This window comes from Cibotium barometz, chromosome 15 (genome assembly GCF_041138505.1).
Source record: "Cibotium barometz isolate CiBa-2024 chromosome 15, ASM4113850v1, whole genome shotgun sequence".
Taxonomy (NCBI): Eukaryota; Viridiplantae; Streptophyta; class Polypodiopsida; order Cyatheales; family Cibotiaceae; genus Cibotium; species Cibotium barometz.
Genome location: NC_141060.1, coordinates 12,108,378 through 12,135,883, shown reverse-complemented (window position 1 = coordinate 12,135,883; position 27,506 = coordinate 12,108,378). Strand labels below are relative to the sequence as shown.

General features: G+C 42.9%; 1 protein-coding gene across 1 annotated transcript in view; it reads right to left on the bottom strand.

Annotated features, from left to right (window-relative positions):
• The window catches only part of LOC147630977 (uncharacterized), a 140,952-nt gene extending 117,236 nt beyond the window's left edge, over positions 1-23,716 (bottom strand). Inside the window, exons 1-2 of the mRNA XM_086809118.1 lie at positions 23,277-23,716; positions 22,972-23,160 (exon numbers count right to left, since the gene is read on the bottom strand). Of these exons, the coding sequence (XP_086665244.1) occupies positions 22,972-23,160; positions 23,277-23,477 (390 nt within the window). The 5' untranslated portion in view covers positions 23,478-23,716. The remainder of the gene's footprint in view (positions 1-22,971; positions 23,161-23,276) is intronic.
• Between the last annotated feature and the right edge of the window lie 3,790 nt (positions 23,717-27,506).

Sequence of the window (27,506 nt, the reverse complement as noted above, 5' to 3'; positions counted from 1 at the left end):
GAATGAAGCTATATCTCAAGGAACTTCAATTATGGAAGTACATCGAGGATGACGGCAAACCCAATGAGGAGCAACCCGAAGCCCTCAAGCTTTGGAAGCAACAAGACATCACGATGCAGATGGAGATGAACCTTCACTATGGAGATCGACAAGTGAAAATGGTGAGAAGATTAAAGTCCTCTCACAAGAAATATGGCAATTCTTCAAAGATTGCTATCTACACACTGACTTGATTTATCAAGTGTCCCTAGTGAAGAGACTTGTCAACTTCAGCATTCAAGAAATTCAAGCAACCACCAAGGTCTTGGACTCCTCGCAGGGTCTTCTAGATGAAACCCTTCTCTCTGGTCTTGAAATCTCAGAGACTCTTCAATCAATGTTCTTGCTGGGGTGGCCTTACCATCAACATGGAGGGAATTCATTACAACCCAAGCTTCAACAACGGAGCTCAAGCTTTAAAGCTTAGTGGCAAAGATTCAACAAGAGGAGGCCTTAGGGGATCAAACATCCCACTCCAACATCAAAACAGTGGCTCTAGCCACTTCTATCACAATGCTCATAAGCATGGTCATCACAAAAGTAGTTTTCATGACTCACAACAGCCTCATCACTTCAACCCTAAGGGGGGAGCTCACAAGCATTATCATGCTATAAATATCCCTTACTCCAATTTGCAATACACATATTGCCACTTTCATGGGCACGAAGACAAGGACTGTCGCACAAAGCAATGAGCTCTCTCCAACAACAACAACAATCACAATAACAAGAGGACATTTGGTAGGGATCACTTTGCTGAGGTTCAAGAAGGTAATAAAGATTCTAATCCTAATTTCTATAATCCCATTACTTATGGTGATTACCCTCTCCACCTATTTGCTACTAGTATTTCACATAATACTCTTTCTTCTATTATATGGTACCTAGATACTGGTGCAACCCACCATATGACCTTTAATCTCTCATGGTTGTCTAATTTTACTTCTCTTAACAATCCCTTAGATATTTTCTTAGGAGATGATAGCCTACAACAAGCCAAAGGTTATGGTGAGGTTGTCATCACTCTCCCTAATGGCAAATATACCTTAGTCAAGAAGGTCTACTATGTCCCGGGGTTAAAGAAGAATCTCATCTCTATTAGTGAGCTTGCTGATCAAGGCATTGAGTTCAAATTTGTCAAAGATGGCTATCATATCATAGCCATAGATACTCATGGCAAGAAGCTTACCTTGGTATCCCCTAAAGAGATGGCAAACTTTACCCTCGTGTGGCAATACCTCTACATTAGCAAAATCCCTCTCTACCACTATCAACACTCATGCAGAAGAGGAAACCTTGCTATCGCAGTATCAGCTTGGCCATATTTCAGCCTATGCCTTGCATCAAATGAAGCACTAGAAGCAAGAAGAATTGTTGGAATTAGGGTTGCAGGAATGCACACACAACTTCAAGAAGATGAGGAAGCTTGAGCACAACACTGTAGTGTATTATGAGTGCCAAAAATAAAAGATGACCAACCCTAAAAGATAATGGGCGTATATACAATGCACGGGGGAAAAAACCTCCTAGTGAGGGAAAAAGTGCCCCGGCGGTCCTAAGTGTGTTCACACACATCACTACTATAATATGGTAACAAATCCCCCCTGGAGTGATGCGGTGAACAAGAGCTAGCACTCATGTATAGGGAAGTGTCTAGCTATGTGGACGAATCCACAAAAGGGAGTAAGCCCAAAGCTTTGCGAAAAGCTTCGAACTTCTCACGAGGCAGAGCCTTTGTGAAAAGGTCTGCAAGGTTATCCTGTGTTGGCACATAAGCCAAACTGATCTCTCCTGCAGAGAGTCTCTCCCTGACATAATGGTAGTGCACCTCAATGTGCTTCGTACAAGCATGGAACACTGGGTTCCGCGCAACTACCAATGCGCTCTGACTGTCAGTGAAGATGGTGGTGGCAGATGGCTTCCCAACACCCAAATCAGCCATAAGGCGTCTGAGCCACACACACTCAACCGTAGCTGTGAAAGCTGCCCTGTACTCAGCTTCACAACTAGAAGTGGCCACAGTAGGCTGCTTCTTGCTTAACCATGATATGCATGAGCTTCCAAGCATGAAGCAAAAACCACTCGTGGACACGCGTGTGTCATAACAACCAGCCCAGTCAGAATCTGAAAAAACATGTAAATCTGGCGGCAATGATCCCCCCTTGGGATAAAACAACCCAAGATGCCGAGTACCACTCAAATAGCGAAAGATACGCTTCACTGCCTGCCAATGCTTAATGCCTGGGCTATGCATAAATCTGCTCACCTGTGAGACTGCAAACTGAATGTCTGGCCTCGTAATGCATACATAAATGAGGCAACCAACAGCTGTCTGATAGAGTGTGACATCAAAGTGATCTCCAGCATCATGAAGACTCAACTTCAAACCTGTCTCCATTGGAGTAGCAATAGGCTTGCAGTCTTCAAGGCCAAATCTCCGCAACAATGTTTCAATATACTTTGTCTGACACAAAGCAATACCTCCATCACACTGCTTAAATTGTATCCCCAAATAATGATGCAAATGCCCCAAATCTGACATCTCAAAAGAGGCATTCAAATCAGCCTTAAAATCAGCAATATGACTCTCATTTGGTCCTGTGAGCAGCATGTCATCGACATAGAGAGCAATGATTAGATGTACACCATCCACACGTTTAACATACAAAGTGCTTTCTGTTGGACTATTCTGAAACCCATGTGCAGTCAAATATGCATGTATTTTTTCATACCAAGCTCGTGGAGCTTGCTTTAAACCATATAAAGCCTTTTTTAACCTGCACACTTTGTTTTCCTGCCCTCTTTGAACAAAACCACGAGGCTGCGATACATACACCTCCTCATGCAAATCTCCATTTAAGAACGCAGTCTTTATGTCCAGCTGATGTACATTCCAACCATTATGAGCTGCTAATGCACAGATGCTACGAACAGTGGTCATACGACATGTGGGAGCAAAAGTCTCATCAAAATCAATGCCCTTCTCTTGAGCATAACCTTTTGCAACAAGCCTAGCCTTATGGCGATCCACTGTGCCATCAGGCTTACGCTTCAATTTGTATACCCACTTAGTTCCAATGGCCTTCTTGCCAGGGGGCAAGTCACATAAAGACCATGTACTATTCTTCATAATAGCATCGTATTCTGCTTGCATAGCAGCCATCCAATTTTCTGAACTTTGTGCCTCATCAAATGAAACAGGCTCACTTTCATCGCACATACTAGAAACAGCCAATGCATAACAATCTGACGCATAAGAGGCACCATGAGAGCCAGAACGAGTGCGACTAGACAAAGGGGCATCCAACTTGCTGTCACGCAAAGTCTGCACCAGCCATCTAGGCATGTTCCTAGAGCCCTCAATCTCTTGTCTCTCATCCTCAAGTGCATCATGCACATCTGCATCAGATATAGGCTGATCTGTGCCATCATTTAAAACCTGCATAGGCTGAAAAACTGCCTCATGAGGTATTGCACTTGACTGTGCACCACTGAAAAGAGGCAACAATGTATCATAGACATCACGTGAGCTGATATCTGTCTCCTTAGTACATGAAACCAAGGGCTGAACTGCATCTTCCACAAATACAACATCACGGCTAACCAAAATGCGCTTTGTCTGTGGATGATACAAACGATAGCCTTTGCTCTCAGCACTATATCCAACAAAAATACATTTGACAGCTTTGTCATCCAATTTTCTGCGATGTTGCACAGGCACTAATGCATATGCCAGGCAACCAAAAACACGTAAATGGCCAATAGATGGCTTGCGGCTATGCCAAGCCTCATATGGAGTGACAACCTGTAATGCTTTGGTGGGACACCTGTTTAGTACATAAGTGGCACACATGACAGCCTCAAGCCAAAAACCATGTGGTAGACTTTGACTCTTAACCATACATCTTGCCATTTCCATGAGAGACCTGTTTTTTCTCTCAGCCACACCATTTTGCTGTGGTGTATACGGCACTGTACATTGGTGTTTTATCCCACGCTCAGCCAGAAATGCATTAAATTCTGAAGACATATACTCCCCCCCTCGATCTGAACGGCGGAGGGTGCCCATCTTACTTTCTGACACATTTTCAGCCATAACCAAAAACTGTTTGAAGCACAAAAACACTTCGGACTTTGCCTTCAAAGGATATACCCATGCATGCCTGGTAAAATCATCAATGAAAGTCACGAAGTAAAGGTAGTTTCCAAATGATGGAGTTTGCATGGGACCACAAACATCACTGTGAACAAGCTGCAATCTGCGTTCAGCTCTCACTGATCCATCTTTGGGAAAGGAAGCACGCTGCATTTTACCCAATATGCTGCCCTCACAAACATGCTTGACAGGTGCCTCAAGCTTAGGCAAAGAAGACACCATTTCAGATTTCTGCAGGCGCAGCAAACTTGCAAAATTCAGATGACCAAAACATGCATGCCACAGTTTTGCATTTGAAATAGCCTGCGTATCCATAATAGCACATGCTGAATCCTCTACACATTTGCCATCCATATTGAGCTTATACAGCCCTCGACATAGTGAACCAGATGCTACAATGATGTCACCACAAGAGAGATCATGAACAGTACATCTGTCATCCACAAATTTTACAACCAAACCTGTTTTGGCAAATGCGGAGACTGACAGCAGATTCTTTTTGATCCCTGGCACATACAATGCATCAAAAAGTGTAAAGGTGTTGCAATTTGCAACATTCAGCACAATCTGTCCAACTCCTTTAACGGGATAAGAGGAGTTATTGGCACAAGTGACAGTATTCCCTGTGGGAGCAGACTCAAGGAAAGTGAATAAACTGCGCTGCGAGGTGATATGCTTAGTGGCACCACTGTCAAAGTACCATACATCTGAATCTACTGCAGACATACATGTGTCATGCAAAGATGGGTCATAACTGCACTGCGCATTGAATGCCCATTCTGTATCTTGAACAACATTAGCAGATTCATTGTTAGAAGGAGAGGCATCTGCAACAGCCATACCAGCCTCTTTCTTCTTAGCCTCTTTCGCAGCCAGCTTAGGACACGCTTTGATGACATGATCATTTCCCTTACAGTACTTGCAAAATGTCTTCTGTTTGTCACCCTTCTTCTCATCTTTGTCTTCCTTCTTTGGTTGCACAGCATTTGCAGATTTCTGCTTACTAGAAGAAAAGCCAGCTTTACCTTTCCCGCTTCTCTGACTAGCAACGAAAGCTTGATCTGCGACACGCATAATATTCCTGTTTTGCCTTGACTGGTCTTCTTGCAGCAAAACAGAAACTAACTCCTCAAATGATAAGGCATTGGGATTGCCTTTCATCATCAAGCGAAGAGTGGAAGCAAAACCCTGATAAGAATCTGGTAGACCATTCAAAACAGTCTGCACAAGTGAACTGTCTGACAGGATTTCATCTGCAGAAATGAGCTGCTCTTTGAAATCCTTGATCTTTGTCAAAAAGCTATCCATAGAATCACCTTCGTTCATATGCTCACTCTCCAACTGTTTTCGGAGGTAAGCAACACGAGCCTCATTTCTTGCCTGATACAATGTGGCAAGTACATCCCAAGCATCCTTAGAAGTCCTGCAGGAGCGAATATGTGGGATAATGGTACGTTTGACAGACAGCGCAATCAAGGCATGAGCCTGCGCATCTCTACCATCCCAACGAATCTGCTCTGCTGAAAGTGGTGGTTCTCGAACAGCTGCTACAGCACTTGTGCCTGCACCATCATCAACAGTACCTGTTTCTGATGTGTTTGCAGCATTCCCAGCCACAATAGGACGTGCATCAATACCCTGCACAATGTTCCATAACCCCTTTGCTACCAATACATGTCGCATCATATATGCCCACAATGGATAGTTGGTGCCATCCAACTTATCCTCAGCAGCCAACATGCGGAATACATCATTGTTGTCAGCCATGGCCAATGACTGTACTACTAGATGTAAATGCTGTCTGTAAGAGGTAAAGCTGTATAAAATCGACCTGTGCTATGTAGCACAGCCCAAAACAGACGAATGGGCACCTGTCCTGCAGATTTTAATCTTGACAGAAAATCTGCACAGTAGGACGATTTTGCCTGCGCAGTACTTGGAATGCAAAAACGGAGGGCGAAATGACTTCAGATCAAAATTCTGATCAAAATGACTTCAGATCAAAATTCTGAAACGGCATATACTAACCTGCAGACGCTCGTGAAACCTCGTCGCAATCGGAGGAGATGAAGCGGCAGGTGCCGGTGATGCTGCCCGGGAGGAGGAAGCCTGCTCTGATACCAATTGTTGGAATTAGGGTTGCAGGAATGCACACACAACTTCAAGAAGATGAGGAAGCTTGAGCACAACACTGTAGTGTATTATGAGTGCCAAAAATAAAAGATGACCAACCCTAAAAGATAATGGGCGTATATACAATGCACGGGGGAAAAAACCTCCTAGTGAGGGAAAAAGTGCCCCGGCGGTCCTAAGTGTGTTCACACACATCACTACTATAATATGGTAACAAGAAGGACCATTCTTTAAGCCAAAGTTTGTTACTATGCTCACTGCCCATTCAACGATGAAGGCAGTCTTGTCCATGTCCTCTTCTACCATACGAACCGGATTATAGCCTAAAAACCTATCCAAGAAGTTATACATCTCATGACTAGCTACATCATCTAATAGAGTATCGGTAAAAGCCAAAGTTTGTTACTGTGCTCACTGCCCATTCAACGATGAAGGCAGTCTTGTCCATGTCCTCTTCTACCATACGAACCGGATTCTAGCCTAAAAACCTATCCAAGAAGTTATACATCTCATGACTAGCTACATCATCTAATAGAGTATCGGTAAAAGGTAAAGGAAATGGGTTTAAAATGGTTGCTGCATTTAACTTCCTATAATCAACACATGCCCTGATTTTACCATTTTTCTTTGGTACTGAGGCAGTCCGGGGTGGGCAACAAGAAGAGCGGCCTCTAGGCACTCGTCAAGTCTCCCATGTTGCTCAATGGGCTTGGGGCACAATGCAACACAAACATAAGAACCCAAAAACCACACACTCAACAAGAAAGGGGCACCACCTAGTTATGTGTGTGAGCTAGGACACCAAAGATCTTTCCTTGTAGCCAATCAATACATGCTAACAATATACATCAATCAAAAGGCACACACACCCTCAACAAACACTCATAACATATGGTATTGTGTGTGGAGGAGACTAGCATAACACAAATAGATACATACCAAACTTGGAGAAGAACTTAGAGAGACAATATAAGCTTGATTTTGTTGTCGGTATACACATGGTCTTAAGGTTATGGGAGCCCTCTCACCATATAACCCTCTTATCATGGAATGAAAGGCACCAAATTAAAAATAGGCCCTCAAGCCACCAAGCATAAAATCACACCACAAAATACAAGGATCAAATTTACCTTAAATCAAACATCGGATCGCTTTGCTAAATCAACTTTGGAGATGTAGAAGTCCAAGATTTTGTACACAATTGCACCCAAACTACTAATCTTATTTATGCACAAAGTGGATGTGTATGTGGAAGAATGAATGTGGATGTGGATGTGTATATGGAAGAATGGATGTGGATGTGTGTGTGGAAGAATGGATGATGTGTATGTGGATGTATGGATGGGTGGTTGCAAGATCAGCGTGCCCAATTTTGTCCACTCAGGCACCCTGTAAATAAGCAGTAAAAAAACAAGCATTTATTTACCTTCAATGGCTTATCTCTCCTAGCTAACGAAGGAATTTCCTTTCAAGTTGTTTTTACGGAACATCACATGCAAAGTTGGGAATATAGTTGCATAATCTAATTAAGTATTAGATAGTTTCCTCATTTCCTCAAGTACAAAGTTAATGTGTATAACCTGTCCCAAATTTGGACTGATTCCATAAAATGCCAATATCTTTTACATATAAACTTATATGAGATTCCCACTTTGGACCTTAGATCTTCACATAATATAGAGCTTGACTTGATTTTTTGAGAAAAGTTAAGCTATTTGTCTATTTTCTTTAAATATTTCAAGGTCTTTAAAGTGTTATAATATATGTTACTTTTTGTACCCACAATAACTACCACTTTAAATGCTCAATCTTGTAGATAAAAAGAGTTTTAGATAGTGAGACATTAGTTGAATGTGGTGGTTAGTCAAAATTACATATCCAATGGTTGGATTTTTAATGATCTATTTTCTAAAATTCTTCAAGGTTATCAGAAGGCTTGCAAATATCAATAATCTAATTAGTAAAATTACATGTTTGATGTAAATCATCTAAAACCTATAGGGACTAGTGTACTTGTAATGGTGCATCTATGGAAAAAAAATTGGATCACTCTAAGTATAAAAAGATCAATTTTTTATCATTATAATATATTTTTTATTAATTTTGATTAATTAGACTAATTTATATTAATTTAAGTTATATTGGGTTAATTTGAGTGCATGTGTATTTTCTATTAGTTGCTTGATCTCATTTGAAGTACCTTGCCGCCCTAAAACTTTCTCTCCAAGCATTGTCCCAGTTCAGCATAAATTGGATAAAACTGGACACCCTGATCTTGCAACAACCCGAATGTGGATGTGTATGTGGAAGAATAGATGTGGATGTATGGATGTGGATGTGGATGTGGATGTGGATGTGTATGTGGAAGATTGGATGTGGATGTGTATGTGGATGTATGGATGAGGATGTGTATATGGAAGAATGGATGTGGATGTGTATGTGGAAGAATGGATGTGGATGTATGGATGTGGATGTGTATGTGGAAGAATGAATGTGGATGTGTATGTGGAAGAATGGATGTGGATGTGTATGTAGATGTATGGATGTGGATGTTATGTGGAAGAATGAATGTGGATGTGTATGTGGAAGAATGGATGTGGATGTATCGATGTGGATGTGTATGTGAATGTATGAATGTGGATGTGTATGTGGAAGAATGGATGTGGATGTATGGAAGCGGATGTGAATGTGAAAGAATGGATGTGGATGTGCATGTGAGAGGATGTGACGTCGATGTGAGTAAATAGATGAGATGTAATGTGATGTGAGTAAATAGATGAGATGTAATGTGATGTGAATTGAGATGTAAATGGATGTGTCATGTGAATTAGGATGTGAATGAATGATAGGGGATGTGAATGGATGAGATGTGATGTCATGTGAATCGAGATGTGAATGAATGAGGTGTGATGGGATGTGAATATGGGTTGATGCGAGTGGATGAGATGTGATGAGAATAAATGAGGATGTGAATGGATGAGATGTGATGTCATGTGAATCGGGATGTGAATGAATGAGGTGTGATGGGATATGAATCTGGGTTGATGCGAGTGGATGAGATGTGATGAGAATAAATGAGGAAAGATGTGATGAGATGGAAAATGATGTGATTGGATGAGAATGGGAATACATATGAAATGGATGTGGATTAAGTAATGTGGATTGATGTGGAACAATGTAGAAAGACGAGAGTTTGTTATAGAAACTGTATTTATGACCTATTTTTAAATGACTATTTTATGTCAAGAATGCTGGGAAAGCATTTTGAGTGTCTTGTGATTAAGGTCGTGGAGACCTAACTGATAAAGTTGCAACTGCTGATGGAGAGTCAACGGAGGCCGTCTCGCATAGCAAGGTCGGTCGAGGTCTTGACGTGCCTCGGTTCGATTTAAATGGTGAGCTTCCGGTATGGTGGATGAGGGACCAAGGAAGCGGCCTATGAGTGAAGCACTAGGTGACCTGTGAAGGATCCTAGAGGGTGCTGACCATACGGTGCTCAGGCTCTGGCTCGCCGAAGATACACACACGTGCGTCGGGAAAGATATTGGAACAAGGAGTAAGAGTTGCTTTCTGAAATCGGGCATGGATCTGGTTGATTGACCTTGCTGGTCCTCAACGGATGAGTCCATGGCTCTTCTGTTGGTTGATCTTACTGATCTTCAACGGAGATTCCATCTTGATTTTTATAAGAGAATATATTGCCGGGTACTTTGAGCTAGGAACTATCAAAAAGGCCCCTGAGAGTGGACAAGCGGTGAGCGTTCTGGTTTGCCAATGATGCCATAGATACACCGATGAAGGAATGATCAATGACACTATGGTTTCATTAAATGATTGTTTTAAAGATAGCTGAATCTGTGAAAAAGGCAGTTTCGTATTGGGTGTGTAAGTGGTGTGACTAGCATTAAATTTGCATGAATATCCGACTAGGGGGCCTGGTAACTGTTTTCCCTGGTACCCGGGACAAAACCTAACCAAATTCCTAATTGGATCCCATCTCACTACAGTGGTTGGGGGGTTGGCTAATTCATGGGACTGGATGGGGTTAGGATGGACTAATGGATCCGTAAAATGAGACTCAATTGTGTTATAGTACGATAGATGAAGTAAATCTCGGATAGTAATTGCTCTATGGAAAAAGAATCAATGGCTGTGCCTCTCAATGGGGAAAAAAGCGTTGGTTTCTATGATCCAAGTGCAAGTTTCTTTCTTGATCTGACCAAGTGACTCACAGGTTCGGTCGGATCAGCTTGGTCAGTAATGACCCTGACTACGTTAGAGTTCAAATATCTTGGAGGAATCGCCCGTGCTTTCCGGTAAGGGAAAGTTTTTTCGGGTTCGATTTTTGAAGAACCAAGGGATTAGTTTCTTGTCCGAATATCTGTGGGCGAGGCCTCAAGTGAGGGATCCTACCTCGCGCAGAAGTGCTACTTCCGCTGCTAGCACCCCGAATCCGGTTGCACGGAGGGAGCAGGGATCTTTCAGCTGATATTAGAGTGAATTGGCTAAAGTGGATGAACTAAAAAGCCAAAAATGTCAAAAATTTATGAAGCAATAGTAAAAGGTTGAAATTGTGTGATGAAATTCATACAAATTAATATTCAGACTGAAATTCGTAAATTGGTAATTGGGTCTTCAGATGGAAGTTCCACAATTGTATGGAATCCCTAACTTGCTTGAGGCCTAGACATGATGGTATTTACCTTATAATTCCAAGGACCATGACTACCCGTATATACCGAGGGTATAACTGTAGCTCTTTACTGACAGTATATACGAGTAAATCTAAGACCATGAAATTATAAGCAAAAATGCTATCCAGATGATGAATTTGAATGTGGTTGATATGATTTTAAAACTCTGGTTGAGAACTGATGAGTTGATTTGGATTCTGACTGAAAAATGATTATTCTTGAATTTTGGTTGAAAAGCGATAAGTTGAGCAAAGCCACAATGAGGATGAATGGGACAAGTCCCTGTGATGATGTTCGTAATTGGAGTGATGATAATGACTTCAGCAAATCACTACGAGATTAGTGGATTGTGCTGCCAGATTGCTACTGTTAACACTTGACCCGGTGGATCAAGTTAATGGATGACAAATTGAGAACTTGCTTGACTGAAATTCCCGTGGAGGAATGTTCAGAAAGAAATTTTTTTCGGTCTAATGGACCATTATTGTGTTAAGGATATGAATGATATGATCTGAAAGAATTGATATTTGATGATGAGTTCTATATAAGGGATATTTATCCCAAGATTCTGTTGGGTTGACCAAAATATAAGGAACCCCAGAATCAGTTGGATCTTAAGGGAAAGAGTTGTCCTCTAGTTTGCGAGATGAGGACATCTCGCATTTATTAAGTGGGGTAGGATGTAAGATTCCTCCCTCCAGCTTTTGAGGTGTACAGGTGTAAGAACCTCCCCTTCTGATCTTGTAATTATTCCCCTCTTTGAAATAAAAGAAAGATTCTGTTTTACCCTATTTTGACCTAGAGAGAGAAAATATCTAGAGAGATAATCCAAAATTGAGATATTTTTAGATATAAAAATCCTCCTAGTGTCTAAAATGGGTTCCCTTGAAACAAAAATTTAAAAAGAACTTGCCAATGTGCAATTGGAATTAATTGAAATTATGTATAAAGGACCTTAGCCTAAGGGTCTAGATTTTCAGAAATTTTTAGATTATGGTCCAATCAAGGTTCCTATGGGCCAATAGGATCAATCCAAGTGTGGGGAGGAGATAAATCCAATTTATAAAAGAAAAACTCCCAAAAATGAGTAAATGCTCACATAAGATGAAGAGTTGACTAAGGATAAGGTTTATTAGTTAAAAAAACTATGAGTATTACTAAAAAAATGAGATATTTTGGGTATAATGATTCAATTTTGACAGCTTGGTAAGGAGAAGGAGGGCTCTTCAAGGAGGAGCCTATTTTAAATGTGTGGTGGAGTTTTAAACTCAAAAATATTGTGATATTTTTATCTCTCCTCTCTCTTGGATCAAACCAAATCAAAAGAAGGGAGCCAAACTAGGTTCAAATCTTGTCCAAATTCAGCCAAACTGAACTTGGAAAATTCTAGAAACTAGTTGGACTTGGTTAGAGGCCTCCCTCACCTATAAATAGATCCTTAGTCCTTTGTAAAAAAATTTGAGAACTATACCATGCCAGTATTATACTGAAATAATGATATTTTCTATTATCCTCTAAAAATCCTCTATAAATTGAAGAGATTGGAGCTTCTCTCTCTCTTCAATCTTCCTTGGTGACTCCTACAACATACCAAACCAATTGATTGGTTGGGGGCCTTTATTGTGATCAAAGAATCAAGTAATTTAGGAGGTAAAGTGTGGATTATTATCTTCTTTTCTTAAATCTCCAAATGTCTCTCTTTTCAACCCCTCTCAAGCTTGAGAAGCATTAATTTGAATGGCTTTTGAATACTATTGAAGTTCTTTAATGTATTGTGATGAAGAAATACATAAATTTCTATTTATGCTTAATTTATAATGGTTTTTAAGCATTTCTCTCTCTCCCCCGAAGAATGGTCATTCCTATGACCTATTCTCAATTCAAATGAAGCTTCTCATCATGAAGCATTTCTCTAATCTAAAATAAATAGTAATTAGCAAAAGAGAAATTTCTAGTAATTCATTTTTAATGTTAAAAGAGGAATTCCTATGACATTTGGAATTCCATCATTGAGATGGGAAAAGAGAAATTCCTATCATATTGGAATTGATGAGTATTTTAATTAAATCTAAAGATGAATTTTAGATACATTTATTTTATCTATAAGAAATATTTAAATGTTAAAAGAGGAATTCCTATGACAATTGGAATTCCATCATTTAGATGGGAAAAGAGAAATTCCTAGCATATTGAAATGATTGGATAATTCATTTAAATTCAAAGATGAATTTTAGATAAATTTATTTATCTATGAGAAATATTTAAATGTTAAAAGAGGAATTCCTATGACATTTGGAATTCCATCATTTAGATGGGAAAAGAGAAATTCCTAGCATATTGAAATAATGGATATTTTATTTTAGATGAATTTATTTTATGAGAAATAATTGACAGAAAAAGAGGAATTCCCATGACATTGGAATGTAAATAATCAAATGCAAAAAGAGGAATTCCCATGGTAATTGAGATTTAAGAAATTAAATGGGAAGAAGAGGAAATTTTAGTATAATTCAGGGTGGTTGCAAGATGAGGTTATCTAGTTTCATGTCGTGGGCGCCCTTGGCTTTAGCTGAAAAACAGGCATTTTTTCAAGAAGAATAGCCAATCTCTCATAGTTAGCCAAGGAGTTTCACTTCAAGGTCTTCTAATGAAACATCATATGCAAAGTTGGGCACCTAAAACTATAATCTGATCGAATATCCAATAATTGTAAATCCCCTTTTCTTTGGGAACCAAGTTTGTATACAGGCCCTGTCCTAGGTTTAGACAGGTATAGTGAATGTGAGTAAATTGCCTATAACTTTTACATTATTACTCATACGATGTTCCCACTTTGCATATCACAAATACAAATAACATAGAGCTTAACTTGATTTATCGACTAATTTTTGATGTGTTCTACTATTTTCTATATTATTTAAAAGATATTAGAATTGTTAAAAAACATACTATTTTATCCTCCCACCACATCTACCATTTAAAATGCTCAAATTGTATGGATCTAGTGATGATTAGATTGGGAAAGATTAGTATAATGTGGGTATAAGATAAAATTACAAATCTAACGGTTTGATTTTTGTAGATTTACTTTGGAAAATTTATTATGACTGTTAGAGGCCCATTAAATCAATAGTAATTTAATTCTAGAAAATTAAATATTGAATCTTTCAATCTAAAAACTCAAGGGATCAATACTCTTGTTGCCATGAATTTATTAAAAAAAATTTGGCTTGATTTGAGTATGGGAAGGTCCATTTTCAATCCTCCCAAGTGAAAATTCCCATATTGTGTCCACTCTCCCCTTTTCAAGTCTAAAACCAATCCTAGTTAGGTTTGGAAATCTAGGCTTGGTAAACTTCACAGCTTAGGTTTCATTCCATGTGTGAGACTTGGGTAGGCCCAAAGCTTATATATGCATGCCACTTTATGTCCACGTGAGCATCGAGAGGATCCACATAAGCAGCTTGCCACCTCAGCTTGCCACCTCCACCCTCCATGTCAACATGGTCAACCTAGTTGACTCCCCACCTCATCATCCTAGTCATCATTAATGCCACATCATCTTGCCACCTTTGCATGCCACCTCGCACATGGTGACATGGCATGCCACATCATGGAATTGCCACATCAACCATAATAGTGCCACATGTCAAGAGAATGCCACGTGTCATGCACGCTTGTGACACGTGGCATCTCCTTCCCACCTCCCCTCTTTTTTCAAAAACATATTCTTGGAAAAGTTAATTTAGTAATTTAGAGAAATAGAATATAGAAATTTAAATAATAAAATATATGTAACTTATTAAATAAAAGAATTTAAAATCACTAATTTTAAAGGATTATATTTTGGGATTAGATCAATAAAAATATTATTAAAGATCATATTATTAATTTTAAAAAAAAATAAATTTTTTATTTTTATATTTCTTGAAATTTTTTTATGTAGAATAAACCTTTAAATAAAATATGAAAAAAATACTTTATTTAAAAAAAGCAGTTATATAATTATAAAATAAAAGATTTCTTTAAAGATATATTTATATATCTGGTAATGATAAATATTTAGACTTGTTAATAAATATTATAAATAATATTAATTTTTAAGTGGATAATAGTTTATCTTTAATTATCTTTATGTTTATCTTAGTTATCCAATCAATCTTAGATAGGAAATCCAGTGAGATTTGAAGTGGATAACCTATTTTTCCTATATAATCACACATCTCTAGTACTATCCCACACTTATCTGTAGTACTATCCCATCATTGAGTCTTTATAATATTTTCTCTGTTAGCTTCCTTGAGAATGGGTTCTCAAAGTCGTAGGAGTCGGAAACGTGATAGGACTAGACTCCCCCCCATCCACCAAGTTCAAGAGGAGGAGAGGAGAAGGGTAGCTCGTGAGAGAAAGAGAGAGTGGAGAGCACGTCAACGAGCAACACCTTCCGTTGGCGATGATCCAAGCCTTGCTCCTCCTCTTCCACTTCCTCTCCCTTCGCCCTCTTCCCCCCCACTACCCCTTAGTTTAGATAATCCACATGAACCCGCCCTTCTTGAGTCCTCTCTTCTACAAGAACCCACCCCCCCTCCTTTGGGCGCCCTTCGTGTGGATAGGAAAGAACTATCAAAGTCAGCAGGGGCACATTGTCATGCCCATGCAATCTTCCAATCCTATTTCAAAGACCTCACGTCTTCATCACAGGCATGTGTGCTTGATGCTTTGATTGATTTGCCCAACATGGCCAACTGCAGGGCGCTTTCCGACATTGGAGGTCGAAGAGAGAGGAGAGCTGGCATGGCGGTGCTACAAAGTGTTCGTCATTCCTATATAGTTAACAAGAAGAGGAACTCTGCGGACGCTTTGGCTGCTCGACGGGCTATTGTGGCAGCCATAAGTAGCTCCCAAATGAAGGGTAAGGTTAGTGCCACATCTCGCATCCTTTCCATAGCACCACACGCACTTAGAGTTGGGTCTATTAGGCGACAAAGTTTAGATGCCAATGAGGTTGGTGCTATGTGGGCGAGTAGTGGTCGTGTAGCTAGGCATGATCGCCTACTAGATGAAACCACTAGAACCTTGATAGAAAGTTATTGGGAGGAGAATTGTCGTGCATCGCCAGTTTTCAAGAAAGCTTTGCGTAAGAGAGTGACAAGAGGAGTGTTCATTGAGCACGGTGCTTGCTTTCTTGAAATGTCCCAAACTGAGTTGTATTCTCAGTTTGTGGCTTCGTATCCAGAGCTTAAAATTGGGCAAAGGTCATTTGAGGGGTGTAAGCCTTGGTTTGTGAGGTACTCACGTCAGCGTGACACATGTTGTTGTCGCTACCATGTTGAGTTCAATCTTTTTTATGATGTGTTCCGTTCTCTTAGTGGGCATAGAGAGTTGCCTCATAGTCCACGTGATTTCATCCACTCTCTTTTGTGTGCACGCACGGAGGATGCCCAGTTCCATAGGATGCCTTGTGTGGAGAGCAATTGCACATCATGTGGTTCACTTGCACATCTACAGATGGTAGATCTTGATGCAAGTGACCAAGAGATAGTGGCATGGCAACGTTATGAGTATGTGACACACCAGCTCCAGAGTGGTGGACAGTCCAGGAAGTTGCAGCTCGTGGACAAACATACACCACGTTGTCACTTCACAGCCACATTTAGGGAGCAGATCTACCCCTACATACGGCACAGTCATTGTGCCAAGTGGCAGGATCGTCAGTTCCGAGCATGCCTAGCAGAGTTTCCTATTGGTGTGGTCGTCTCTGTGATTGATTTTGCAGAGAACTACACTTTCACACCTTTTCAGGAGATACAATCTGAGTATTACTTCTCAGAGCAGGTAATGGTTATATTTTGTAATATTTGTTTTATGTTTGAGCTACATTACTTAATTGATTTTTTGTGTCCTAAACGTATGTATTGCTTACCTCACCAGGTTGCTATTTTGGTCCACATTAGCTATCGACATGCAGAGGCTCATGTAGATGGGATAGCGAGTACCCCCGAGACCCGTGTCATTATTCGAGAGTATCATTTCTATATCAGTGATGATCGTTCACATGATGCACATTTTGTGCAACACTGTTTTCGTCTCCATCACGATTTTTTAGGAGATTGTGGGATCAGACATGTCCAGCGATGGGTTTGGTTGGATGGTTGTGGCGCACAGTTCAAGTCATCACGTCAATTCTATTGGCTCTACAGGTTGTACTTATGGCTTTCTTACATTTACAATTAAACTAAATTCACTAGAACATCTTAAAGAAAACAATAACTAAGACTATCTTTTATGGATTTATAGGTGGCATGTGCAGTCTAGTATCCCAGTGATTTGGTCATTCTTTGAGACTGGTCATGGGAAGGGTGAGCATGATGGTGCAGGCGCGTGTGTGAAACGTGCCTTGAGGCGTCATCAGCCGACAGGATGCTCAGCGGTTCAGAGATGCGGGCCACGTAGTCGAGTGGTGCTCCCAACATTTGTGTGGGAGTGCAGCATCATCGTACCCCAAACGTGATGCTCGGATTGTCAGGAGATTTTTTTGGCATGTGGATGGTGGCACGATTGACCGTAGAGCCTCCCATGATTGTGACACAGTACCTGGCACCTTGGGCTTACATTCCATCAGGAGCACGTGCATGGCGGCCCCCACGATTTACACACGACGGTTTGCATGCTTCTGTGGAGCATGTATGGATGGCGATTGGTCACATTGTGCCTCGAGAGGATGGGCAGATGCATGGATACAGACATTCCTCTCCCCTGAGCATCCTTCACATCCAGTGGTGTCTGATGAGCACACAGGTCCTGCGTTCATGGTCAGTTATGATGACCTGACAGATTTGCTACAGGAGGGTGATGTATTTGCTGTTATTGCCAGTGAGGGAAATAGCGAGGGAGTAGACTACTATCTGATGAGTTGCACTAGGCCAAAGTGCATGCTTGACCAGGATACAATGGATGATCATGGGTTTTCTTATGACGCCCATAGCATGATTGTGGCAGGCCGGTTCTACCAGCAGATTCGACTTCATCGGGGGAGTCTTGAGTTCCAGCAGTGGAAGTGGGAGTTAGAGGCATTTCAGTTCTCTCATCTAGTGGTTGCTACCAGGCTCACTCTTGTTCGAGTACAGAGCCGAAAACACAGTTCTCACCCTCGTTTTCGGCTTCGAGTGGATGACCATGAGAGCATTCTAGAGCAGTTGAGAGCTAGAGAGGGTGCTGCTGACTAGATCTCTATCTTGATAGTGACTAAACTCAGACTAGTTGGATTAGCTCACTTACATTGTACTTAGATTTTTGGGCAGTGACTAACCTCAGACTAGCTGGGGTAGCTCATTTTCATTCTGATGTACTTATTTGATGTTTATATCATTATGAGTTTTCTCATTATTGAGTATCATTACATTTTAGTTGATGTTCTTGATTTTATTATATTTTTTAACACTTTGGCTATCATATTGTTTGTTGAAAATCTCCATGCCATCGTACCCAAACATGCTCCGCCGATGGGGACCAAACTTTGCAAGCATGTGGGGGTGGGTCCCCCCCACATGCTTGCAAAGTTTGGTCCCCATCAGAGCATGTTTGGATTGGCAATTGGCGCCCAGTGCGGGTTTTTCAAGTCTCTTGGTGCTTAAGAGGCCATGGAAAATCCGGGCCTTCCCCATACCATCGTACCCAAACATGCTCCGATGGGGACCAAACTTTGCAAGCATGTGGGGGTGGGTCCCCCCCACATGCTTGCAAAGTTTGGTCCCCATCAGAGCATGTTTGGATTGGCAATTAGCGCCCAGTGCGGGTTTTTCAAGTCTCTTGGTGCTTAAGAGGCCATGGAAAATCCGGGCCTTCCCCATACCATCGTACCCAAACATGCTCTGATGGGGACCAAACTTTGCAAGCATGGGGAGGGGACCCACCCCCACATGCTTGCAAAGTTTGGTCACAATCAGAGCATGTTTGGATTGGCAATTAGCGCCCAGGTGCGGGTTTTTCAAGTCTCTTGGTGCTTAAGAGGCCATGGAAAATCCGGGCCTTCCCCATACCATCGTACCCAAACATGCTGCGATGGGGACCAAACTTTGCAAGCATGTGGGGGTAGGTCACCCCCACATGCTTGCAAAGTTTGGTCCCCATCAGAGCATGTTTGGATTGGCAATTAGCGCCCAGTGCGGGTTTTTCAAGTCTCTTGGTGCTCAAGAGGCCATGGAAAATCCGGGCCTTCCCCATACCATCGTACCCAAACATGCTCCAAACTTTGCAAGCATGTGGGGGTGGTTCCCCCCCACATGCTTGCAAAGTTTGGTCCCCATCTGAGCATGTTTGGATTGGCAATTAGCGCCCAGTGCGGGTTTTTCAAGTCTCTTGGTGCTTAAGAGGCCATGGAAAATCCGGGCCTTCCCCATACCATCATACCCAAACATGCTCTGATGGGGACCAAACTTTGCAAGCATGGGGAGGGGACCCACCCCCACATGCTTGCAAAGTTTGGTCACAATTAGAGCATGTTTGGATTGGCAATTAGTGCCCAATGCGGGTTTTTCAAGTCTCTTGGTTCTTAAGAGGCCACGGAAAATCCGGGCCTTCCTCATACCATCGTACCCAAACATGCTCCGATGGGGACCAAACTTTGCAAGCATGTGGGGGTGGGTCCCCTCCACATTCTTGCAAAGTTTGGTCCCCATCGGAGCATGTTTGGGTACGATGGTATGGGGAAGGCCCGGATTTTCCATGGCCTCTTAAGCACCAAGAGACTTGAAAAACCCGCACTGGGCGCCAATTGCCAATCCAAACATGCTCTGATGGGGACCAAACTTTGCAAGCATGTGGGGGGGACCCACCCCCACATTCTTGCAAAGTTTGGTCCCCATCGGAGCATGTTTGGGTACGATGGTATGGGGAAGGCCGGGATTTTCCATGGCCTCTTAAGCACCAAGAGACTTGAAAAACCCGCACTGGGCGCTAATTGCCAATCCAAACATGCTCCGATGGGGCCAAACTTTGCAAGCATGTGGGAGGGATCCACCCCCACATGCTTGCAAAGTTTGGTCCCCATCGGAGCATGTTTGGGTACGATGGTATGGGGAAGGCCCGGATTTTCCATGGCCTCTTAAGCACCAAGAGACTTGAAAAACCCGCACTGGGCGCCAATTGCCAATCCAAACATGCTCTGATGGGGACCAAACTTTGCAAGCATGTGGGGGGGACCCACCCCCATCTGCTTGCAAAGTTTGGTTTCCATCGGAGCATGTTTGGGTACGATGGTATAGGAAAGGCCGGGATTTTCCATGGCCTCTTAAGCACCAAGAGACTTGAAAAACCCGCACTGGGTGCTAATTGCCAATCCAAACATGCTTTGATTGTGACCAAACTTTGCACGCATGTGGGGGGGACCCACCCCCACATGCTTGCAAAGTTTGGTCCCCATCGGAGCATGTTTGGGTACGATGGTATGGGGAAGGCCCGGATTTTCCATGGCCTCTTAAGCACCAAGAGACTTGAAAAACCCGCACTGGGCGCCAATTGCCAATCCAAACATGCTCTGATGGGGACCAAACTTTGCAAGCATGTGGGGGGGACCCACCTCCACATGCTTGCAAAGTTTGGTTTCCATCGGAGCATGTTTGGGTACGATGGTATGGGGAAGGCCGGGATTTTCCATGGCCTCTTAAGCACCAAGAGACTTGAAAAACCCGCACTGGGCGCTAATTGCCAATCCAAACATGCTCTGATTGTGACCAAACTTTGCAAGCATGTGGGGGGGACCCACCCCCACATGCTTGCAAAGTTTGGTCCCCATCGGAGCATGTTTGGGTACGATGGTATGGGGAAGGCCCGGATTTTCCATGGCCTCTTAAGCACCAAGAGACTTGAAAACCCGCACTGGGCGCCAATTGCCAATCCAAACATGCTCTGATGGGGACTAAACTTTGCAAGCATGTGGGGGGACCCACCCCCACATGCTTGCAAAGTTTGGTCCCCATCGAAGCATGTTTGGGTACGATGGTATGGGGAAGGCCCGGATTTTCCATGGCCTCTTAAGCACCAAGAGACTTGAAAAACCCGCACTGGGCGCTAATTGCCAATCCAAACATGCTCTGATGGGAGCAAACTTTGCACGCATGTGGGGGGGACCCACCCCCACATGCTTGCAAAGTTTGGTCCCCATCGGAGCATGTTTGGGTACGATGGTATGGGGAAGGCCCGGATTTTCCATGGCCTCTTAAGCACCAAGAGACTTGAAAAACCCGCACTGGACGCTAATTGCCGCTAATTGCCAATCCAAAAATGCTCTGATTGTGACCAAACTTTGCAAGCATGTGGGGGGGACCCTGCAAAGTTTGGTCCCCATCGGAGCATGTTTGGGTACGATGGTATGGGGAAGGCCCGGATTTTCCATGGCCTCTTAAGCACCAAGAGACTTGAAAAACCCGCACTGGGCGCTAATTGCCAATCCAAACATGCTCTGATTGTGACCAAACTTTGCAAGCATGTGGGGGGGACCCACCCCCACATGCTTGCAAAGTTTGGTCCCCATCGGAGCATGTTTGGGTACGATGGTATGGGGAAGGCCCGGATTTTCCATGGCCTCTTAAGCACCAAGAGACTTGAAAAACCCGCACTGGGCGCCAATTGCCAATCCAAACATGCTCTGATTGTGACCAAACTTTGTAAGCATGTGGGGGGGACCCACCCCCACATGCTTGCAAAGTTTGGTCCCCATCGGAGCATGTTTGGGTACGATGGTATGGGGAAGGCCCGGATTTTCCATGGCCTCTTAAGCACCAAGAGACTTCAAAAACCCGCATTGGGCGCCAATTACCAATCCAAACATGTTCTGATTGTGACCAAACTTTGCAAGCATGTGGGGGTGGGTCCCCTCCCCATGCTTGCAAAGTTTGGTCCCCATCAGAGCATGTTTGGGTACGATGGCATGGAGATTTTCAACAAACAATATGATAGCCAAAGTGTTAAAAAATATAATAAAATCAAGAACATCAACTAAAATGTAATGATACTCAATAATGAGAAAACTCATAATGATATAAACATCAAATAAGTACATCAGAATGAAAATGAGCTACCCCAGCTAGTCTGAGGTTAGTCACTGCCCAAAAATCTAAGTACAATGTAAGTGAGCTAACCCAGCTAGTCTGAGTTTAGTCACTATCAACAGCAACCCAATCAAAATTGTCATCTCTAACTGCCGGTCGACGTGCGCGTCGAGGCTGCTGTGCACGTCGAGGAGGCTGTGCCGGCAGCGGGGGTCGTCGAATGTCTGTGGGGAGGTCTGCCTCAAAGGAAGGATCGTGAGCTGGTGCCGGTGTACTCGGGAGCTCACGAGTCCCAAAAGCTGCTATGGCCCTCTCTCTCTCTCTACGTCATTCTAATGCAAGACGCCTCTGTTTGTAAACCCAAAATCTATAATCTGCAATGGTGCGTGTCTGCCACTCTGCTCGTGTAAGCTTCTCTGCTGTAAGGACACGCTGCTCATGAGAAGTAGCACTCCTGCTAGCACTATCACCCGCTGTGCCACTAGGGCCAGCACCACCCACGCGCTCATATGCTGTCACCTGGCTCTCATGTAGGACTCTCTGGTAAGCGTTGAACTCATGTGAGCTCCACTCTATCTCAGGAGGCACCTCAGGCTCCTGGGCTCTATCGTCGAAGGCGTCGAGTCCCAAGTCCATAGCTGATGTAAAGTCGACAGGCCTGCCAGTCCTGGCATCTACTCGTACAAGGCCTGGGTGAAGATCATCGATGCCCAATACCCTGTACGTCGCTAGGTCGACGCGTGCACGGCAGGATGGGCATGCTGAGAACCGGACGAGCTCCTGGGTGATGCAAGACAAGTGGAAAATATGTCCACATCCTAGGGCATATCCTCCTGTACTATCAATGTCCTCGATACATAAACAGCAGCACGCATCACGTAGGAAGGGTGGTGCATCCTACGGGAGAGGTCGTCGAAAAACCTCTGTGAACGGGTCGTGGATATAACGGTAGGTAAGGCACTGTCACGTCCGATGATCTACGATACTCTCGAACATGCAGCATCAGCTGCTCTGCCCTGTGCTGGGCAATCTGCTCCATAATCTGATGATGCTGTGCCTCAGCTCTGGAGCTCTCTACCTCGGTCCGAGCCTACGCAAAAAAGTAAAGCATTAAAATATTTGATTAGTCTCTCATTAGGTATTACTTAAAGAAATTTGTAACTTAGGACCTTAATTATAACTCTTTAACGTGCAAGAGAAACCTACCTGCTGGATGTCGGACTCTCTCAGATGCTGTGCCTCTGCAGTAGCTGCCTCTGCCATCTGTAATGCAGCTCGGAGGCGGTCTATCTCCGCTCTCGCCTCTACCAACTCCTGAGTGAGCCTCTGAGTGGTAGGTGTGGGAACCTGCGTGACACAATCAACCATGCTGCTCATGTAAAAATATAGAAAAGTACATATAAACATGAAGATAAATGACCAAAAAAACTTAAGACGTAATATATATGTAAATACCTCCACATCTGTCGTCGGTATAGATCGTGAGAATAGGCGCACCACGTGCTGGATGCTCTCCGTGGTACTCCGTACGTCAATGCCGACCTGCGTGCCAAGAGCCTCTACTGTCGACAATGGCACAAATGAAGGATCTGTGGTAGGTGCTACACGAAGGGCTGGTGGAGGCCGCCTACCCTGGTCCTGGAGACGGCCTCGGCCAGCACCACCACCCGGACGATGGCTGGTGTAATCGACCTCCTCCCCTAAGACAAACTCCGCATATAACTGCTTTGCGAAGTATATGGGAATCTGGCGGTTGTTCGGCATCCTCCCATATGCGGCAACATATCGACTATAGATATGTGCCGCCATATGAGGATGCGAACACCGCGAAATAGTGAGGGGCTTGCCCACCCCGGGCCTCATCCCACGACTATCGAGGAAAAGATCTAGGAAAGCCCCATCCCTAATAGGAGCAAGATCACAGACCTGACGATATGTCAGGCCATGTGACACAGGAGCAGCGCGATGGTGGGCTATCCACTCATCTACATAAACAATATCGTGAAGGCTACGAAGGGACGCAAGCATCGTCTCCAAGTCTGCCACGATATGTAATGTAGACGGAGTGTCTCTAGCACTCCTACGGATAGCCGCTAACTCGCGGTCTATCTCCGCGATGAGGTCCGCAATAGATGAGCGGCCCTCCTCGTGGCCCTCCTCGTGGCCCTCCATGCTAAAACCTAAGCCAAATGTGAAGGGTCCAATGTGAAGGGTCTAATGCTTAGTGCTAAGTAGCATTAATGAAGCTAAAAACAAAGCTAATGGGCTCACTAATACTAATCCAAATCAAGAGAGCAAGAGAGTGAAAACGACTTGTGAAAATGAGGCAAAAAAAAAAGTTTTCCGGTTTTATAACCTCGATCGAGGTTCGGAAACATCATGCAATTTAGGGTTTGCAAGATTAACGCTCTGGATATTAGGGTTAGTGCAACATACGGCCAAGATACACACCTAATTCTAGGGTTGGGGAAGGATCGACGGCTGAGATTTGATATTACTATCTCGTTCGAGGTAAATGGACGGCCACGATTTAAAGGCATTACCACGACAAGGTATCTCGACGGTCAAGATTCATTATATACCTCGATCGAGATATTTAAACGGCCGAGATCGCATCTTCCAGCGTACGTGAATGGACGGTATAGATTGCGTTTCCGTATCTTGATCGAGTGCATGTATGAATGTGGATGTGTATGTGGAAGAATGGATGTGGATGTATGGATGTAGATGTGTATGTGAAAGAATGGATGTGGATGTGCATGTGAGAGGATGTGACGTCAATGTGAGTAAATAGATGAGATGTAATGTGATGTGAATCGGGATGTAAATGGATGAGATGTGATGTCATGTGAATCAGGATGTGAATGAATGATAGGGGATGTGAATGGATGAGATGTGATGTCATGTGAATCGAGATGTGAATGGATAAGATGTGATGTCATGTGAATCGAGATGTGAATGGATGAGATGTGATGTCATGTGAATCGAGATGTGAATGGATGAGATGTGATGTTATGTGAATTGGGATGTGAATGAATGAGGTGTGATGGGATGTGAATATTGGTTGATGTGAGTGAATGAGATGTGATGAGAATAAATGAGGAAAGATGTGATGAGATGGAAAATGATGTGATTGGATGAGAATGGGAATACATATGAAATGGATGTGGATTAAGTAATGTAGATTGATGTGGAACAATGTAGAAAGACGAGAGTTCGTTAATAGAAACTGTATTTATGACCTATTTTTAAATGACTGTTATATGTCAAGAATGCTGGGGATTCATTTTGAGTGTCTTGTGATTAAGGTCGTGGAGACATAACTAATAAATTTGCAACAGCTGACGGAGAGTCAACGAAGGATGTCTTGCATAGCAAGGTCGGTCGACCAGCCTCGGTTTGATTTAAATGGTGAGCTTCCAGTATGGTGGATGAGGGACCAAGGAAGCGGCCTATGAGTGAAGCACTAGGTGACCTGCGAAGGATCCTAGAGGGTGCTGACCATACGGTGCTCGGGCTCAGGGTCGCCGAAGATACCCACACGTGCGTCGGGGGAGATATTGGAACAAGGAGTAAGAGTTACTTTCTGAAACTGGGCATGGATCTAGTTGATTGACCTTGCTGGTCCTCAACGGATGAGTCCATGGCTCTTTTATATGGAGCTATTGGTTGATCTTGCTGATCTTCAACAGAGATTCCATCTTGATTTTTATAAGAGAATATATTACCAGGTACTATGAGCTAGGAACTATCGAAAAGGCCCCTGAGTGGACAGGTGGTTGTTGCCAATGATGCCATAGATACACCGATGAAGGAATGATTGCAGATAAGGATTCAACTAGAGATTTTGATGTTTATGATCAATGACACTATGGTTTCATTAAATGATTGTTTTAAAGATAGCTGAATCTGTGAAAAAGGCAATTTCATAATTTGCATGAATATCCGGCTAGGGGGCTTGGGAACTCTTTTCCCTGGTACCCAGGACAAAACCTAACCAAATTATGGATGAGCTTATTAAGGGCATGCGAGACCTAAAATTGAAGATGTCCAGGATTGAAGAAAAAGGGCTACCATTAGGGCAGGCTTCTATGCAAAGGCCCCAAAGCAAAGAAGGGTTTACATTCAGATGTATATGGTGTGATGACCCAGAACATGCAAAGAAAGACTGTGCTAGCTATAAAGAAGCCCTCAGAAATCAACTTGTGTTTTTCAAAGATGGGAAAATTCACCTTACAGAGACTGGTCTTCCATTAAGCACAAACTTTGGGAAAGGAGGGATGAAAAAGCTGGTTGAAGACATGGTTGCTGGACATGCCATCTCTATGGTTGAGGCAGCAACCTATGGGTTAAAGGTTGGTCAATCAAAGCAGGAATCTGAGAATGATGAAGATTATGAGAATGAATATTTTTGGCCATCAACAATGGAACTAATTGCATCAAAGAAGGTGTCTAAACAGGCTTTGCATGAGGCAGGTGACTGTATACGTCTTGAGACTGGCTGGGAAGAGCCTGTGGATTCTTTATCTGTTCATGCCTACATTGCAAAATGCCAGAATAATGAGGCACATGCAGAGGAAAAGCGTAAAAGGGAAAATGAGGAAGGAGGGGCCAGGGCCATCAAAAAGGGTCACCCGTGGTAGTGAAAAAAGAAGGATCCTGGGCCATCACATATGCCTCCACCGCATAGCAGACCTCCATAGGAAGTATCAATGGAAGAAGTGCCAGCAAAAATGAAGCATGAGAGGAAGAAGGGTAAAGGGAAAAGTCCACTCTACAAGCTTCAATCTGATATTGAAGCCGCCTCAAAAAGGTGCTTGAAGAGAGGGTTCTAAACAGTAGGGTGGAATTTACACTAGGGAAAGTCTTGGGGATTGCAACGAAAGAATTCCATGATGAGATAATTCATATTATACGAAGGAAAAGGCATTGAGCTTTAGAGCTCAACTAGTGCTACAGATATTGATGACCCACTTGGGTGATAGCTTCCACACTTATACAACTGGCATGTTTGGTGACATTATGGTTGATATGAAGCCCGTGGACGATAGGCTATGTGAGAGGCATATTTGGATTAATGGAGTATGGCATAGTTATAGTTCCACATAATATAGCTAAGCTCACATGATGGACCAATCATTATACATTATAGTAGGAGAGTACTTTATCTTACAATATCTACTCTTATCTCTTTAGTTTAGGGTTGTAGAGAAGAAAATATAGAAGAAAATGCAGCCATCAATCTCTTTCTTGTATCTTTCTCTCTTTTGTGTATGTGTTTTTTCTTTACAAGAAACTCAAGCTCTCCCTCTACCCCACATTAGGAAAAATTTGGACGCAAATTAGGCTTCCTTAAGGATTTCTACACATTCTCTCTCTACAAAATGGAACCATGGTGAAAAATTTTTGTAAATCAACTCAAAAGTGAACAGAGTT